We start from the raw sequence: 19,987 nt of genomic DNA on the forward strand, positions 1-19,987 counted from the left end.
TAAGCAGGGTATATTTTCCACCCCAGGGGCAAGCACTTGTACTTGGGTTATTTCACCACTGTTCAAGTTATAGAGTAGGTTCCTGACTTACCCACTAAGCAATATCAAGAAAATTAAACAGCCTGAGTCAACCTTAGTTGGCCTGAGTGGCTGCCAGACTAATCATTAGTGTCACTAACCACTGGTAATCACTAAAATATGTATTTTCTAAAGATAAATGATACTCTGTAACCATGAGTGCACAAGTTAGTTAGGGCAAGATGCATCAACCTGTCAGCATTATTTAACTATAATAATTGGATTTATGATTTGCACCTGGCTTCAGCGGATTCCTTGGGGTTTTGATGGTTGAGACATGTCACTTGGCTGGAATGTGCCCATGCGACCAGCTCACTATAAAAGATCTCCACTATGAACTGACTTTGGACTTCTTGATACCCAGGTGTTTCCCATACAAGCCAGCAGAGCCTCAAATCCTGCAAGCAAGCGGTATCCAGTGGAACATAGCTGTAAGAGCTGTGTTCTGAGCAATTTGGACCCTCTGCATTCCATATCCATCTCCTGCTGCTGCTGTGCTAGATACCTTTCCTGAATTAAAACTGCTCTATGAAGATAAGTTGTTTTAGTTCTGTCCGTTCAACAACCAAATATGTAAAGTAACTAATGTGTCATTCATGTACAAGATCATCAACTGATCACTTCCCTACAAAAGGAAGAAATACACTAGCCTGGTTAAAGTCTGAAACCTGAGGTCCATCTGTTTGGGTTCAGATTGAGGCTTTATCCTTTGTGGGGAAGGGATGCATCTTGCCCTAACTAACTTGTGAAGTCATGGCTACAGAGCATCATTTATCTTTAGAAAATACATGCATCGGCTAAATGTATAGTCCCCCAAAATTCATGTGTTGCAACATATCCCCCAATGTAACAATATTAAAAGGCAATTAGGTCAAGAGGGTGAAACCCTCCTGGATGGGATTAGTGCCCTATGAAAACTCTCCTGCCCTCTTTCCACCATGTGAGGACACAATGAGAACATGGCAGTCTACAGCCTGGAAGATGGCTCTCACCATAATCTGACTAAGCTGGCACTCAGATCTCCAACATCCAGCCTGTAGAACTGTGAGAAATAAATGTCTGTTATTGTTTAGCCACCCTGTCTAGGGTACTTACAACAGCCTGAACTAGGACAGTGAGTTACTTCATCCACAAGCTTGGGAACTCACAGCACACACCTGATAGGATTCTATCAGTTTTGCAAAATTTTATAAAGATGCCTGGCATGAATTGCATTTAGTATTCACCATAGGTAGCAAATTATGTCCTCAGAGTTCCATGAAGCTAATTTCTAGAAGTTTTCTTTCCCTGTTTTTAGTCCCCCCAGAATCCACAAACATTGAAGTCTTGATGCAGAGTAACCCTTGATACAAAACAAAATAACTTGTTATAATAAGAAAGAGCAGATGCATGACCACTTATGAATCTTTCCATTTTTTAGAAAGGAAAGTAAAACACTAGGTTCTCTTGTTAAAGCTGTTGAATGGTTAAGATCAAAAGAGATGAAAAAAAAGTAAAAATTATAAAAATTATATAGGCAAAATAACCATCACATCTATACCTTCAGTTCTGCTCTCTGTCCCAGGTGCCAGTTTTATAATTCAAACTGTTCACTGGATGTTCCCCCTGCAGGCTGGGCAAGGGTAGCAACTTTGAATACACTATCTCTGACTCAGATTATTTCCTTCCAGCCTGCCTCTACCTCCAGCTTTCTCAGGGGTATTGGTGCTTGTGCTGGGCTAGTTTGCCCAGATTCATTCCATGCTTTTCCCTGCTCTGCTCAGCATCCACAGGGGAGGACACCTCTGTAAGCTGCAAGTCTCAGGTTGCCTGAGTTAGGTAGTTTCTTACAAAGTTCCCCTAATAGAGGCACTGACTGGCATTTGGAAGTGGTGAGGAAGGAAGAAGCCAGGTTATTTCTCCCCCTTCTTTCTGCCTTGGGCAATCAGCAGGAACATCTTCTTTTGGCTCCAGCACCTATAGAACCTGTTTGCCATCATAACAATCTCCCGGGGTTTGGTTAAACCACCTTTCTCTTTGTCCCTCAAGTCTGTGCTACTTCTTCAGCTTCTATCTGGTGCTGAACTTTGAGTATTATCATCATCCTTTATTGGTTTCTCAACAATTTCATCACTTGTGTAACCAATTCCCTATATTAATTTCTCTGAGCTACATACTACCAGTTGGTTCTGCTTTCCTGATTGGACCCTGATGATGCAGTAGGCATGTGATTATCAGAAAGAAGCTCTTGCTGCTTTAAATCTTCTGCTATCAACAACATGGTGTCAGGGCAGAATGGTGGGAGTAGAGAGAAAATGCAAAAGAAGATTGGGAGAAGGTGCTTCTCAAATCTAGGTAAATGCACAAGAAATCACTGGGTGTGATTTGATAAAATACAACCAGTGGGCAGTACCCTGAGAGATTTGAATTTAATTTGTCTGGGGTGAGCATGGGTAATTTTTAAAGCTTGTTGGTGATTCTAATATAGAATTTGAATTAAGAAACATGGCCCGAGATAATGAACAGTGACTGTTGCTCTGGGATCATGTATGTATGTAGATGTGCGAATGTGTGGGTGTTAAAGTCAGAGAGAGAGAGAGAGAGAGAGAGAGAGAGCGTGTGAGAGAGAGAGAGTTGGAGAGAGAGAAGGAGAGAGAGAGAGAGCACAAGAGAGAGAGAATGAACATGAGAGCAACTGTCAGAGAAGCAATAAGGTGAAATTGTTAACACTGACACTGATAGAAAAGAGAGACCAAAGATCAAAAAGAGAAGAAGAAACCGGAACTTTAGGCTGTAAAAGTCTCCTGCTAATTATGTCATTGATGTAAATAACTGATCGTTAGGCTTGTCTACCCTTAGCCCAGTCAAGATTATTTATAACATTTCATTAACTTTTTTTGTTGTAAGACTCGTTGTTTCTCTCAGAAAGCTCTATGACTGTACAAATCGATAATGAATCTGTATTCAAAAACAAGTTAACCCAGTGTCTTTATTTTCCCATCAGCCTTCAGGGTCTGCCAATCAGGCAACAAGGCCATCTGATCAGTGCTTAAAAACCCACGTGAGGACATCAGGGGGCTGTCTCCACTACATACACTGCCTACTGCTATGAACCCCTCACTGAACTTCAAACAGAGGCACTCAGTTCTCAGGCAGGCACCTAGGAGAAAAAATACTACTGCATTAACTCAAGTGAAGCAGAGTCTGATACCGACTTAGCGAAACAGTTAACTACTCCCCCTTCATCCAGCAGGACACATGTCAGGACACTTCAGAATTCAGTGGTGGAGATGGTGGGAGAGGGAATTCTCTGTAGAATCATTCTCACTAGTTGATCATGCTTGGAAAGGCACATGGCAGATAAAAGAGGACTACAAACATCTCAAACCAGAGAAAATGAATCTCAAAGCAAATTGCATATAATTCAGAAGAGGGGTTACTACATATAATAAATGAAATAACAAATTGAGTTTCAATGAGTCATAAAATTTAGACTTAGAACTCTGAAGTGATATTGAACTCAAGTACTTTAGCTTTCAAATAGAGAAAATGGGGCCTAAAGAAGGTAAGCAATGTGTCCAGGATCACTGGCTAGTGAGTGACACAGAAAAGAGCCAGAGAGTGCCTTTTTTCTAAGTCTTTGCTTCTCAAAGTATGTGGTCCCACAGCACCAGCTGGGATTATGTTAGAAATGCAGCCTCAGGCTCCACATAGACCTATACCTTCCAATCTGTATTTTAACAACACCCCAGGTGACTTGTATGCACTTTACAATTTGAGAAGCACTACTCTGAACTTTGATTTTGCTGAGCCTTTATGTTCAGGTGAAAAATTTCCTCTAATTTCTGAAAAGTACCAACCCATTTCTGTAGCTAACAGCTGAAACCAATGTTAAAACTCGTAAGCACAGGAACAGAAAGTGTAAATGATGTAGCATGAGGACTTGTACATTAATTTTATTGTGACATCCACTTGTGTGACTTAAAAAGAGCATCTAAGAATCAGAGACCTGGAACATACGATGAGCTTGATTAAAAAAAAAAAGTATACAGGAATGAATAAAACTTTGTCATATATGGAGAAAATAGCTTGAGATATAAACTCTCCATGTTCAATTTAACACACATTGGTTGAACATCTACCACGTGGTAGGTGTAGAGAAACATTCATGACTAACGAGTAGGCCAGGAAGTTCATGGCTGGTAGACAAGCTTTTAGAATGTGTGCTCCTAGAAAGCAAGTACTTATCTTTCCTCTTCTATTTTGAAATGTTCCTGCACACAAAGGTACATGTTGCCAATATTCACAAGTATGGCTTTAATAGGAAGCTTTCCACACTCTATTCATACAGTGGGGATTGTTGAGTGATAGGCGTGGATTGGGATATAAGAGCTTGGCTTCTCAACCTCCTGTACTTTTGGATCTATCCCCCCTGGGATTGGGAAATCCTTCTTATCTAATCTCTCCACATTCCCACCATCTGCCCCTTCTCTGCAGAGCACCGAGTCTCAGGCGGGTGAGTAAAGAAAAGGAGGTTAACTTCTTTACTGGAGCAATTGGCCCTCTATGTCCTGGGCCAGCTGCTGAGTTACTTCCTGGTCCCTTTTCTGCAAGGCACCTCTGCCCCTGACCTGCCTAAGTAGCTGTGCTGAAAGTTATCCTTGAGTTTATCTTGAGTTGAAAATTATATTACTGCTTCCTGGGCTGGGCCAGCACCCAGCTACACTTCTTCACTGTGGCTAAGACTTGGAAGCAGATAAGAAAAGGAAAGAATTCATCAAAAGCTGGTCATTTTGTCTTTCTGCAGAGAGGGACTCCAGTCAAAGGTCAACAGGAAAAAAAGAAATAAAGGCTTCAAACTTCTCTTGTTGAGGTTCACAGCATGGAATGCTGTCCAGCAGAAAAATCTTGCTGGGAAAAAAGCATAGCCTCTGCTCAAATAGCTATGATGATGATGATGCTGATAATGATGATGATAATGATAATGATGGTGATGATTATGATGTCACTCACATTATTACATTTCTAATATATACCAGGCACAATGCTAGCTACTTTATACCTGTCATCTTATTATTTCATTTATTCACAACAACCCTAGGTGATAGGTACTTTATTTTTTTCCCATTCCCTTTTTACAAACTGATTCTACCAATCTCAGAGGAAGAAAGAAATACAACTTAAATTCATTGAACTTTAGTTGTCTCTCAGACCCCATGCAGGACTTTTCATGTCATAAGATAGGTGACATAGTGGAGTCAGTCAGTCAGTAAATATTACCTCATTCAATTAAAGAATTCTTTGTGTTAAAAACTTTATATTCATGATCTCATTACTACTAATAACAATTTTATGAAATAAGTACTGTTATCACTATCTCATTCACAGAAGATGATACTTAGGTGTCTATTTTTAAATGTTTTTACAAGTATTTCTGGCTGCTGTCTATGTTTTAGACAGGAAATACAGTGAAATACAAAGCAGACAAGGTCTTAAGTTTACTTTGCTGACAAATGAATGAGAACAAGTTAGGAAGTGATAAATGCTCTAATAGAATGAAGCAGGGTTATATGACAGAAAAGGACTAGGGGTTACTTTAGATTCAGAGCTCATTTCTGAGAAGGTGACATTTTAGGGGAGAACTGTATGACAAGGAGTTTGTCTTGCAGAGATTGGAGAACCAAGACTTCCAAGCAGACAGAACTGCTGGAATAGAAGTCCTAAGATTGCAGAACAAGGCCAGAGCATGCAAGGAACAGAACCTTGGCTAGTGTCGCTACAGTTGGGTGATTGAGGTGGGCATAGGGCACAGACAGGCTAAGAGGAAGGCAGAGAGCCTTCTAGACCAGAGTAAGGAGCAGAGAATCTACTCCAAAAATGAAGGAAAGTCCTAAGGTAGGTGGAGGAGGTAAGGTACTACTAGGGTAGAAGATATTTTTAAGAGCTCCCTCTAGTTTCTACAATGAGAAATAACCAGTAGAAGGCAAAAGTAGATGAAGGTAAATCAATACTAAGGCTGCTACGCAGAATTTTAAATACAGAATCTCAAATATGACTCAGAGGAGAAAGGTAGGCAGAAGTGGAAAGCACTTGCTGATCCTCTAGAAGGCGGATTTTTCAGCCTCTAGCAATCTGAGTAAGCAGTATGAAGGCAAAGCTTAGGCCTTCCACAGAAAGATTCTTAGTAGTTTCCATACAATCTGGTTGACAGTCAGGCATTTTGGAGGTGGCTGATAAACATTTGTTGAATTGAATTAATGCTTATGTTGGACTAGATCTGTATCTATCAAAAAGTTCAAAACAGGGCCTCCCCTGGTGGCGCAGCTGTTGAGCGCTGGGCTTCGAAGCTGCCCACAGCCTCTGCAGCACCGATTTGATCCCTGGCCACCCGGGAGGGTCCCACATGGCACGCAGACCTCTCCTGCCACGCCCGCTGCTCCCCTCAGCAGTGTATTTCGTCAGTCTGTCTGTTCTGTTCCCCACTCTGGCTCTGGTGAATTCTCTCACCCTCCCGCGCTTCTGACTGTACCCAGTGCTTGTATAAATAAATAAATCTTAAAAAAAAAATTAAAAAAAAAGTTCAAAACATATATCAGGAGAAAGTCAGGCCAACTTGAATGATAGGGAACTGGTGCTGCCCAGATCTCACCAGGATATAAGTCAGTCAATGGAATGATCCTAAAGGATTAAAAATGCAGAAATTATATATGAACTAGGTTCAGTTATAACTTCAACAAGATGAGAATCAAACATCTTCCCTGGAGAGCTGTTTTGGAGCAGAGGTGATATATATAAAGAACACCAACACATAGCCTTGATTTAGGGAAGAGGTTCAACAATAGGAAGCTGCTGATGGAATGAGAACAGCGACCCTCACAAGCCCACTAAGATGGCACCCAACCAGCACTGTTCTTAGACAAGGAGACAAGGACAACAAAGGACCCTGAGGAGGCAGGGAATATGGAATGGCAGAGAAGTCTTCAAAAACCTGTTCCTCCATAAAAGCAATGAGAACATTGGCCAAAAAAAAAAAAAAAAAAAAAAGTGAAAATCACATTCTTAGAACCCTGGAAATCAGCCAAAGACTTGCAACACTCTGAGAAGTATTTATTCAAGGAAAAAAAAAAAAAGACTGAAATTTGGTAAGGACAGAGCTCTGTGGAATTTTTACTTGCCCTATTCCCATCTCCTCTTCTGAGTTCTGCAGTAACCTTGAAAGTCAGCTGACTCGCCACCACAGCAGCTGTGAAAAGCAGCAGCCCAGCATTGCTTGAAATGGGGGAGAAATGAGGAAGAGACTCAAAAACCCCATCTTCAGAGAACTGGCACAATGGAGTTGTTTAATGGCTCTCTAGAAAAATCCCCATTCACAGGGCTTGTCTTTATTTCACTGGACTCAGCTTCTTAGTGGGACACTTGTTGAAAAATCCATAGCGGTACCAGTTGGAGAAACAAGAGCCTGGCCAAAAAGCTCAAAAGCTCAAAGGGAGGATCTCAGAAATGAGATGCTCATAGGGTTTTTGAAAACTTCTGACATTCCTGGGGATACAAAAGGATGTGCTTAGGTAAGGGGCTGTGTGCATGCCCAGAAAAGACCTGATAAAGCCCTAAGTTCTCACATCTGGCTAAACTGGAGTCCCTGGTCAAGCAGGAAATGAAAGCAAAAGCATAGTTATAAACTGCTGCAGAATTGAAGGTATGTCCCAAAATACACATGGAGCCCCTTGGTAAAGAGTGGGAAACTTACCAGTTCTTGGAAATTTCTGTCCAATTGTTAATCATTAAGCTAACTGCAGAGAATTCAGTACCATACATGCCAATGTATATAAATAATGCAGAATTATTCCAGAAAGTTACTAAATAGACAGCAGTAACAATAACAACATAACATCAGGAGAGGTGATATGATTTCCAGAGAGGCCACAGTACAATATTTAGATAACTAGTTTTCAATAAAAGGTAGTTCTTTGCAAAGATCAACAAAACTGAAAAACCTTTAGCTAGACCAACTAGGTTGATCAAAAAAAAAAAAAAAGAATACACAAATTACTAAAAATTCAGGACTGAAAGAAGGGAAATCATTACTAATATAAAAATTAAAAGAATACTAAGGGAAACTATAATATGTACCAACAATTTAGATAATTAAATGAAATGACAAATTCCTAGGAAGACACAAACAACAAAACTAACTCTGAAAGAAATAGAGTATCTGAGTAGACCCTTAAGAAGTAAAGAAATCGTGGGCCTCCCCTGGTGGTGCAGGCAGTTGAGTGCCATGCTGTGAAGCTGTCTGCAGTCTTTGCAGTGCAGGTTGAATCCCAGTCAGCAGGCGAGGGTCCCACATAACACGGCAGACCTCTCCTGTCACGCCCACTGCTCCCCTCAGCAATGTATTTCATCAGTCGGCCTGTTCTGTTCCCCACTCTGTCTCTGGTGAATCCTCTCACCCTCCCGTGATTCTGGCCTGTACCCTGGCTCTTGTGTAAATAAATTTAAAAAATTAAAACAAAAAAAGAAGTAAAGAAGTTGAATTTACAACTTTGAAACTTTACACAAAGAAAAGTTTATGTCTGAATGGCTTTACTGGTAAATTCTACCACCCATTTAAAGAAAAATGAACATAAATCCTTCACCAACTCTTCTCAAAAAATAAAGGCAAGGGAATACAACCCAACTCATTCCAAGAAGCCAGTTATCCTGATGTTAGAACTAGGCAAAGACATCACAAGAAAACTATAGAGCAATATCTTTTATAAATGCAGACACAAAAATTCTTAACAAAATACTAGTGAACTGAATCCAGAAATATATAAAAATGAATTATAGACCATGACCAAGTGGGAATAATTCCAGGAATGTGAGCATGGTTTAATATAAAAAAAAAATCAATCAGTATAATACATCACTTTAATGTAATAAAGGACAAAAACCCCATGATCATCTCACAGAAAGAGCACCTGATGAAATTCAACACCACTTCAACAAAATAGAAAAGAGAACTTTTTCAATTTGATAAAGGACACCTAAGAAAAATTCAAGCTAGCATTTTAAAATTTTTCCACTTAAGATCAGGGGAAAGTATCAGAATGTACACTCTTACCATTTCTAGTCAAGGTTGTACTGGGTGTTCTAACATAGTTACTAGGGGAAAAAAAATAAAAACATCCAGATTGAAAAGGACAAAATAAAACAATTTCTATTTGTAAATGACATGGAAATCCTAAGGAATATACAACATATTTAAAAACAATCAGAGTTAATAAAATGAGTTTAGCAAAGGTGCAGGATATAAGATCATATGCAGAAATCATTTGTATCGCTATAGTGCAGCAATAAATAATCTGAAATGAAAGTACAAAAGTAAAGCAATTCCATTTCCAATAAAATGAAAAATAAAAATATTTACAAATAAATTTAACAGAAAAAGAGCAAGAGTTGAACTCTGAAATTTACAAAACATTACTGAAAAAATCGGAGAAATTAAATAAATGGAAAGACACCTCAAATTCATGGATTGGAGGATTATAATTGTAGATGGCAATACTCCCAAATTGATCTACAGATTCAATGCAATCCCTATCAAAACACCAGCTGCCTATTAGGCAGAAATTAACAAGCTAACCCTAAAATTCATATGAAAACACAAGGGTTCCAAAATAGCCAAAAAATTCTTGAAAAATAAGAACAATATCTGAGGATGCAATGCCATTTTTATGTGTCAAATTATTAGAAAAAAAGACAAAGTACAGCTACATGCTGTATCATGCATGAACCTGAAACCATCATGCTAAGTGAAAGAAACCACATACAAGAAGACAACAATTGTGTGATTCCACTTATATAGGATATATAGAATAGGCAAATTCATAGAAACAGAAAATAGACTAAGGGTTATAAGGACCTGGGAGGAATTTCTTTATGATATGAAAATTTTCTAAAATAGGATAGTGGCAAGGTTTATACAACTCAGTGAATATACTAAAAGCACTGAGTTTTACATTTCAAAATGATGAATTTTATGGCAGGGGAACTATATCACAATAAGAAAGGAGGAGGGGAGCTCCCCGGTGGCGCAGTGGTTGAGCGCTGGGTTGTGAAGCTGTCCGAAGCCTCTGCAGTGCCAGTTCGATCCCCAGCCGCTGGCGAGGGTCCCACATGGTACACAGACCTCTCCTCCCGCACCCGCTGCTCCCCTCAGCAGTGTACTTCATCAGTCTGCCTGTTCTGCTCCCGACTCTGGCTCTGGTGAATTCTCTCACCCACCTGTGCTTCTGACTGTACCCAGTGCTTGTATAAATAAATAAATCTTAAAAAAAAAAAAAAGAGAGAGAGAGAGGAGGAGGAGGAAGGGGAAGAAATGAAGGGAGAAGAGGAAGCAGAAGAAGGAAGAAAGGGCTTTGTATAGGGCCCACATAGAAAAAGTCCATAGAAAATAAATTTAGTAAGAGTAAAGAGCATACAAGGGACCTTTCGTCTCGGGATCTGGCACTCAGTATTGGCACAGTTTAACCAAAACCTTAAACATCCATTCCAGTGATTAACACTGTTCTGGCCCCAGGGATCACTTCTCTACCTCTCTTGCCCTGTCCTTGCAATAGAAGGCCACCATGGTTATGTATCAGAAAGGTTTGTGTCTTGTGCCACAATACTAGTGGAAGAGATGGTCACTGCTTGGAGCACAGGAAGGATTGCAGTGTCAACAGCACTTTCACAAGCGAAAACATAAGCTAATCAACATGTCCAATTCTTCCTCCCTATTTGAATGTAATCGATTCTTGCACAACAAGCTATCATTACAATATTTACCAAGTATTCAATTTCTTGTTTTTCTTCATATTCTATTCAGTGTTTCTGAAAGCTCTCAAAATTTTAAATTGTACTTTTAAGAGTTCACATGAATGAAAAAATTTGCAATATTCAGTGCTATGGGTTGAACTGTGACCCCCCCTACAAATTTATGTGATGAAGTCCTAATCCCCAATACCTCAGAATGTGATCTTATTTGGAAATAGGGTCTTTACAGACATAATCGAGTTAAAATGAGGTCATTGGGATGGCTTGCAATTCAATATGTCAATATAGCTGATATTCTTATAAAAGGAGGAAGATCTGGAGATACACATCAGGACAATGCCATGTAAATATCCAGGCAGACATTGGGGTGATGCACCCACGAGTCAAAGAATGCTGACAGATTACCAAAAGAAGAGAGAAGTTTTCCAGTTCTCAGAAGAAACCAGCCCTGCTAATCTTGGACTTCTAGCTATTGGGACAGTGAGACAATACATTTCTGTTGTCTAAGCCACTTAGTTTGTGGTACTTTCTTCCAGTAGCCTTAGTAAACTAATACATTAAGTGTTGATATTACTCTTACATTTTTATAGGTACAGAATAATCTGTGGAGCATGATAGTGATTTTTTGATGCAATTAAAATAGTTGGGATATATTCTGCAATCATGATGATCATATGACCTCATTACTATATTGGAATATGACAAACAAAATTCTTAGTTTGCTAATAAATTTCTTAGCAAATCTAAGTATTGCTTTAAGAATGTCATTGATAATTGTGGTTGCTACTTGCTCCAGGGAGTATGGTTTCTCTAAATTAAAATTTGTCTTAAAAAATAATTACAACTCAGAAAAGTTTGTCTAATTTGGCAGTGTTGTCAATAAAAAACACACTACACAAAAATCTTATATAAAACAACACAGTTATTTTGCTAAAATGAAGGTAATAAAAAATTTAATGGAAAAATACATAAAAACCTATAAATTATATATAATATTTCCGGCCCATGTACAGAACATCAAGATATACATAATAATGATTAAAGTAGTCCTTTTTGATCATTCCTGACTTTCAGTCATGTAAGAATCATAACTGCATGTTTTTTTTTTATTTTGTCATTATGAAGGTATATTTGTAAATGTGGGAGGACAGAACATATTTCATTTAACAGTTTGCTAGCTTGATTTACAACTTTAAATACTTAGACGTGTGGTATGTGAGCCTCCATTTGTACTTATGCCTCAGGCCCTATAATTGTCAAAGGTGGGTCAGGACTCAACAATGATAGAAGAAATAAAGCCTGAAGCTATCAGAAGCCTAACTAACATCTCAAACTTGCTCTTCCTACAAATTAAAATGCCATCCCGCAAGCTTCATGTGAAAACCTTATGCAGCACTTAGCAGGAGTGACTAGCAGTTCATAGGCTTTGTTTCTTTTCTTTTCTTTTTTAAAGATTTATTTATTTATTTGTTTGTTTGTTTATTTATATAAGCACTGGGTACAGTCAGAAACGCAGGAGGGTGAGAGAATTCACCAGAGCCAGAGGGGAGAGCAGAGCAGGCAGAGTGACTAAGTACACTGCTGAGGGGAGCAGCGGGCGCGGCAGGAGAGGTCTGCGCGCCATGTGGGACCCTCTCCCGGTGGCCTGGGATTGAACTGGCACTGCAGAGGCTGCGGGCAGCTTCGCAACCCAGCGCTCAACCGATGCGCCACCGGAGAGGCCCATAAGCTTTGTTTCTTATGTCAGTCACCAGAGTCTCAAAAGCCCTGAAAGTCCTTGCCAGTATAGTATAATAACATAGGGCTGTGTAGTCCTGTGGTTTCAAATGGTACTCAGTTTTCACCACGTTCCATATACCTAATGTATTTCACTGTCCCACATATAAGGGTTGGATAATGGACTTACATTTTATTTCCTTGCAGTAATCCTGCTGTGACATCCTTCCAGAAAACAGAGCAATTTTATAAGTGCACTTGAGTCCTACCTTACTTTGGCAAAAGTACTGTGCACTTTTACAAGAGGCTTTCACAGTGAACCTCAATGTTGTGATATTCCCACGGCTATCATGGTGTTAGACGCTACCTGTGGCCTTGTAAGTAAGGTTGTCTGCAGGTTGGAGGCTATAATGATAGGAAAGGGAACTGACATTCTATATAGGAGTTAGTCTTAAGAAGAGGGGAACTCTTAGAAATTGGATAAGAGGTAAGCAGTTGAGAAAGGAGGAAGAAAAATACAGTCATTGGTTTCTAAGAGAAAGAGAAAAAAAAGGGTATTGAAATGCCAGTGGGTGATGCACAAGTATGAAAACTGAGCTACAAAAGGCACCAATGTATTTCCTATTTTGATTGCATTTTATTGCAGCTTTCTTTAAGCAAATATAGCAACTATACATTTCATGTTACTGATGACTAATGTGATGGATAATTGGACAGCTAACACAAAACAGGCTATTTTTAGCTGTGGTTTAGCATCTTTAAAGAATTTTAATACCTTCTCCATAAATATCAGCTCACAAAAGTGGTATACCATCTCTGTATAAAATTCAAAATCATGAGAGACTCAGACTCAGTACATCAGAAAAGTGGCAGCAAAGAATGAATGAAAAGGGCAAGAAGCAAGGACATATCTATATTTAAAAATAACTTTGATAATGAGAAAGAAATGCTCTGATGCAAGTAGAACTGGCAGTAAATCAATAGTTCAGTGCTTATTAGGACAAGCAGATTAGTGAAACACATTAATCAACCTGGGATACAGATTATCAACTACATTTGAAACACAGATTAACAGGAACAAATAAAATACCAGGGTGGGAAGTATTTTCACAGCAAGGAACAAAAGTTTCCCTCTTTGTTTAAGTAAGACTTCAAAAGTATTTCACATATCAACCAATAGTGAGATCATTTAAAAAAAAAAAGATTGACTTCAAGAAATACAAGGCACAGTGAACACTCTTCTGACCTGTTTGCAGATCAATCAACATTTTCTACCTGGGCAAGTAGAATGCAATTAGCACTGGGGTGATTTTAAAGACTCTTTTCCAGTTGCTTTTAACTGGCTGATGTAATAGCAGAGCAGTGTGGCTGAAGGCCAATGTTTATTTTTACCCATTACCTGTTTTATTAATGGGATTGTGGGTCACTGGGCCTCCAGGCACACACAAATATATTAAAATATCCCACACTATAATTAAGTGGCACAGAGGGGATTAGAGCAAATTAAGTGGCTGTTATACTTGCCATGGGTGTAGTCTAGGTTAGACATTTCGATGCTTTCATGGCAAAGTCCAGTGAATTTTACTTCAGAAATTTACAAAATAGGGAACATATTTTCTTGCAATCATTTTATAAATGGGTCTTATAAATGGGCTATCCCACCAAATAAAATTATACATAAAGAAAAAGGCATAAATTGGATGCTCCCTGAGCAAAAGAAGAGAATGTCCTAACCAGTACAAAGAACAAATGCACCAACAATAGTCTCAGTTAAAGAAACTGCATCTTTAGGCTCTATTACCAAGTGACTTAAAATTTATCAAATGTCAAAGTAACTCAATCCAGACATAGAGCTTTCTCCTTCATGTGAGTCAGAGTTAGTGCCTCTGGGTTTTTTAAAGGGAATAAAAATAAAGTGATCACCTATTGTTGACTTGCTCAATAACTAAAGTATCAGAAATGCTTGCAGAAATGTACAACAGTCCCTCTTAAGCTAAAGGCTAGAGTACAGATTCTGACACCAGCACTGCATCAATCTTTGTTTGATTTTACCAAATCCATTATTGTAATTAAATAATTAATCTTAAAATAGCAAATGTAACTAGATCTATACTTCAATCTTCAGAATCAACATTACCATGCTTAAAATTTCTGCCCATGCTGGTCTCCTGTGAATCTTCACATGAGAGAGAAAGCATAATGGAATGTGGGCAGGACAAAATGGAATGAAATCTGGAAACAGTGTTTTGGCCCAAACAGAGCACAACATTGCCTTTGCCCTAGAAATCTCTGGAGGAACCCTTAGCAAAGACAAGTGAGGAGATATAAAGTACTTACGACGATCCTGGACTTGCCGTTGGAGGGGGGCCTGAAGAAATGAAAGAAAAACAAAAGAAACAGTCATTCTAAATTATTGGAAGGTGAGCAGGGGTCTAGTCAAACCATTACAAATTAAAATTCTTAACCACCCCAAGGTGATATTTATTTTTCTGGGATTTTTATTTTGCTTGAGTTTCCCCCGCCCACCTCTGTGAAAAATCATACCAGTGAGAACGTGTTGGTAACTCACAGTTCAGAGCCTGATAAATGCTATGACAAGTGCTTAAAAATGAGTCAAGAGAGTAGGCATCCTCATGTTGTCGGGAGTTTCCAGCGGGGGTTGGGGGTTGCATGAGGACACTGCACAGCAAGCAGGGATCTTTGATGTTTCCAAATTCTCTAAGAACATCCTTCCTCAGAGGAAGGGCTCACTGATACAGGGGCTTAAAGTAGGGGCAATGGAGTCAGACAGATCTGGATGTCACTGATGCTCTGCTGTTTACTAGCTGGACAGCCCTGCCCATGGTACTTAAAACGACTAGGCCTTGGCTTCCTGATTTGTAAGATGATGGGTACAACTTTAGGGTTGCTGGGCACTTAGATATTCTCTATGTGCTCACCCCAGAGAGGCTGAAGGCCAAGGTCAGCTCCACTCAGAGATCACTTACCAAATTTGACAAACAAGACCCCAGTGGTAGAAACCACCTTCTTGCCGTTTGTCGCCACACACTGGAAGTAGCCCGTGTCTGTGGTGTCCAGGTTTCTGATCCGCAGCCGAGAGCCATAGCTGGTTGCCCGAAAAGAGATCCTCCGGGGTTCCTGGACCACAGGTGCATCATTTTTGAACCAGCGGATAGTGGGAGGTGGATTCCCAGAGACTTTGCAGTGCAGTTCTGCTGTCTGTCCCAAGGAGGTGGTGATGTTATTCATGGGTTCATCGAGGGTCAGGTAAGAATCTGTGACATAGGGCAAAGGAGGCGGATGAGAGCAGCAGACAGCTGAGTGCCTCTAAGCAACCCAAATCCACTCCAGGGTGCCCCAGGAGCACAGAAACTGAACAGCAGCAGCAAGGTGGAGTCAGGCATGAAATTATACTTTTACCAAGACCCCAGGGCTGCTAAACAATCACCACCGAGTCTGCAGATTGGAAAGACATTTGTTATTACCTATAGTATAAAACCTAAAGTTTTAAAAAAAACTAGACAGTACCAATGGATAAATGTACCTTTTAGACCAAGACAGCATGAGATTTTGTGTTTTAGAGTATTAAAAAAAAAACTCCTTTGTTACAAACTTAAATAATGCGATGAAGAAGAGAAAAAAATTTAAATTCACCTCGAATCTTCCAAACCTCAAATAACACAATTTTAGCATTCTGGCAAAGATCCTTCTAGCATGTCTGCTTTTGATAAGAAGGAAAGCATGAAAAACTGGAAAAGTAGGAGCAATGTATTCAAACCCACATAGCGCAACATCAGGAAGGACCCCGGAAATCTTCCCGCCAAGGATGATATAAGGGTTATGAAGGCAGGGGTCTCTGGCAGACAAAGTAATGAAGTTATGAACATTTCCATAACCATGTTCATATCAACCACATGTTATAATATATAATTCTGTGCATTCAACTTTTAACTGAGATGTAATTTATGTTCTATGGAATGTAGTTACACCATTCTAGAAGTACAGACAGATGCATATACTAATGTAACCAATTCTCTTATTAAGACAGAACAACATCAACACCCCAGAAAGTACACCTAAGATCTTCTGTAGTCAATCCCTACCATAATGGTTTTACCTATTCCTTCAACCCCATACCAGACAACTACAGCTCCAATTCCTACTATCATTAATTTCACCGGTTCCAGAATTTTGTATAAATCGAATCAAAGTGTAAGTACATCTTGCATTCGGTGTCCTTTGAGATTATATTAAACTGTTTGATGCTGAAATTAATTTTATTTAAGTGTATTCCTCAGTAAGATGTTAAATATCATATTGATATTAGTTGTGGAACCCAGTCCCGGAGAATGTAATTTATTGTTCAAAAATTAAGTACAATAATTTTTAAACTGGGCTATTATTTACATAGATGAAGTTTTGTTTGATTTCATGTTCGTTGACCGCCCATCCTTGAGCAGATGCGTGACCATACCCTCCCATCGCCTTCTGCCCTTCTCTTAGTCCCAACAGACATTAGACAGCTTTCTTCACTTCAGAGCTATAAACGCCATAAAAGCAGGCATCCCGAATGGTTTGGTCACTAAGGCATCTTTCAGTGTATCCTAATGTGTAGCAGCATTGTTAGAATTCTCTACAATGATGGAAATATTCTATAATCTGCATTATCTGATTAGTAGCCAGTAATTACTAGCCACAGGTTAAGCTATTGAGTATAAGAAATTTGACTAAAGCAACTGAGGAACAGATTTTTTTTTAATTTAAATTTAAATAGCTACATGTGTCTAGCAGTTAGTGCATGGAATATCACAGAGAGAAATTTATTGAACTTAACTGAAAAATAACCATTTTTGAGACATTAAACTAGCTAACTTAACCACTCAAATGGCTATAAAATAGTTTTATAAATGACCAAAATCAATAATTTAAAAATTCAATATTTGCTTTAATTGAGTAGGGATGTTGTGAAAGTCTGGGGAGCCCTACAGGAGTGTGCCATGTGTGGTTGGCATTTATCATGGTTGTGGAGTGGAATATAGGTAAACATGACCATCACTTGCTGTGTGACATAATGATACTTCTTATCTCACTTAAGCCACTGAATAAATATCTTTCACAACAAGAATCATGAACTCATGAATGACTCTGTATCTTTACATTTATGTTCTAATCTCTATCTTTGGACATGTTTCTTTTTCTTTTAAATAGGTTTTTTTGAGGCAACATTGATTTCCAACACACTCTATGATTTAAGGGTATAGGTTCAACTTCTACAAATGTAAGTTATCATACTACGCACATTACCAAAACATCAACAATCCTCCATCATACTGCACTGAGCCTCCCTCCCAGCTTGCTTCACTCACCACTATCCCCTTCTGGTAGTCTTAACTCTGTAGTCAGATTGCAAGGGTTTGTTTTGGATTATTTTGTCTGTTTCTTTGTTTCTTTCTATTCCACATGAGTGAAATCATCTGGTATTTGTCTTTTTCCATCTGACTTATTTTGCTTAGCATAATTTTGTCCAGTTCCTTCCATGTCACAAATGGCAAAATTTCAAATTTCATACTTTTTTTTAATAGCTAAGTAGTATTTCATTGTGTATATATGCCATCTTTTTATCCATTCATCTGTTGTTGGGCCCATAGGTTGTTTCCATAGCTTCGCTACTGTAAATTGTGCTGCAGTGAAGATAGAAGTGCATATATATCCCTTTGAATTAGTGTTTTTGCATTCTTTGAATAGATACTTAAGAGTGGAATTTGCTGGATCATATGGTAGATTATTTTTAATGATTTAGAAACCTCCATATGGATTTTACAGAGGCTGAACTAGTGGACATGTTTCTATAATCAGTATACATATATACTAAGTTCGTGATTGTATTTGCTCAATGATAGAAGCATGTGTTCCCAAGATGTCTGAGTTATGTCAGAGTAGAGAGACCAACGAATAGGTTACTTTATGATGCTATCTTGATTTTACAGTCCTATCACATACCTAGAAAATGGGTAACTATGTTTTCTTTGTAGAAAACAAATGTAGAAATAGCCATCACATAACAATGCCAATATAAGCATACTGATTAAAACAGTCAAATACAATTTGATTGATGGGGTTTGAACCCCAGGTTTGCCCCTCCACCTATTGTGTGACCTTCAGCAGGTAACTTAACCTCTTGAAAACTAGGAATAAAAAGCAGGGTTCTAACTGGCCAAAGTGTTAAGAGGACTAAAATTAAATGGAGCAACCCATGGCAAACATCAACTACTATTTGGCAATAAGTAACCCTTAAATGTGTTCATCAATGCTATTACCAGTATCTACATTAATGGTTTCCTTATAATGCTTTTACTCTGTATCCTGTTACTCTCTAACAATCCAGTGAAGTAGAAAAGGCACATTAATTATCATGCCCTCCAGGGACAGATGAGGGAATCAAGTCTCAGAAATCAGCTGACTTGCTTATGGACCCACAGTAAGACACATGCTTTGACCAAAGCAATAATGTTTGTTCCCTCCCTACCTCTGCAGTTGCTTCTCAAGTCCCAGCAAGCTTTGTGGCCAAGCCCACGTAACATATAATGCCAAAAGGGGAGCTACAACTAAACTCTAGCTGCTTTGCATACCACAATTTCAGACACACTGTGCTTCAAGTCTTTTCTTCTAGGAACATAAATTAGCCAAGAGTCAAAGAGTTATGTAACTGGCTGGAGTATTTCAACCATACTCTGAAAGTGGATTGAAATTTATGGAAAACAATAAAGTTAGTATGGGCTGCAATCAACCCTCTGCTGGTTCTGTTACGTGTCAACTGTGTGACCTTGGGAAAGTTATTTAACCTCTCCTTGTCTCAGTTTTGTTACCTGTGAAATCAGTATAACAACTGTCTCTTTCTCATAGGAGGATTAAATAAAATAGTACCTGGAAAGTGCTTAGAATAGGGTCTGACACAGAGCAAACAGGCTGTGAACGTTTCTGTTATCATATTACCTATTTTTTCCTTTTTCTTTTTTCTCACAAATATCTTATTCTTAAAGGCAGGGCACGATCATCCATCCAACTCTTTGGTTTCCTGGTCAAATACCGTCCTGAATTTATAGAACTGGGGTGAGACCACTTGCTGAAGACCACATAAGTTATAACTGCAGGCCAGAGAGGTGAATTTGTCCATGACACCCTATAAAATACCTGAAAACAAATATGAGAGTTCTAGTCTAGTGGCTAGCTCAAGCACTTTGTTTTCAGAGAGAGAAAAGAAAATGTAAACAAATCTTTGTGTTTCCTGAACAAAGGAGCCTCGCAAAAACACAGGCAATTTGATTTTAACTTTTTACTGATAAAGAAAAATGTTCAAAGTTGCTTGCCATCTGTAGCTGCTTGCTTAGTAAGTAGAACAAGCAACTGGTCTGGTTCT

The 19,987-nt window shown here is 38.9% G+C and overlaps 1 protein-coding gene across 1 annotated transcript in view; it reads right to left on the bottom strand.

The window, feature by feature from the left end:
• The window catches only part of ROR1 (receptor tyrosine kinase like orphan receptor 1), a gene marked incomplete at both ends in the record, with an annotated part of 381,045 nt that overhangs the window by 110,271 nt on the left and 250,787 nt on the right, over positions 1-19,987 (bottom strand). Inside the window, 2 exons of the mRNA XM_084242691.1 lie at positions 14,908-14,938; positions 15,558-15,845. Of these exons, the coding sequence (XP_084098817.1) occupies positions 14,908-14,938; positions 15,558-15,845 (319 nt within the window). The remainder of the gene's footprint in view (positions 1-14,907; positions 14,939-15,557; positions 15,846-19,987) is intronic.

The sequence above is a fragment of the Talpa europaea genome (genome assembly GCF_964194135.1).
Source record: "Talpa europaea genome assembly, chromosome: 9".
In the NCBI taxonomy this organism is placed as follows: domain Eukaryota; kingdom Metazoa; phylum Chordata; class Mammalia; order Eulipotyphla; family Talpidae; genus Talpa; species Talpa europaea.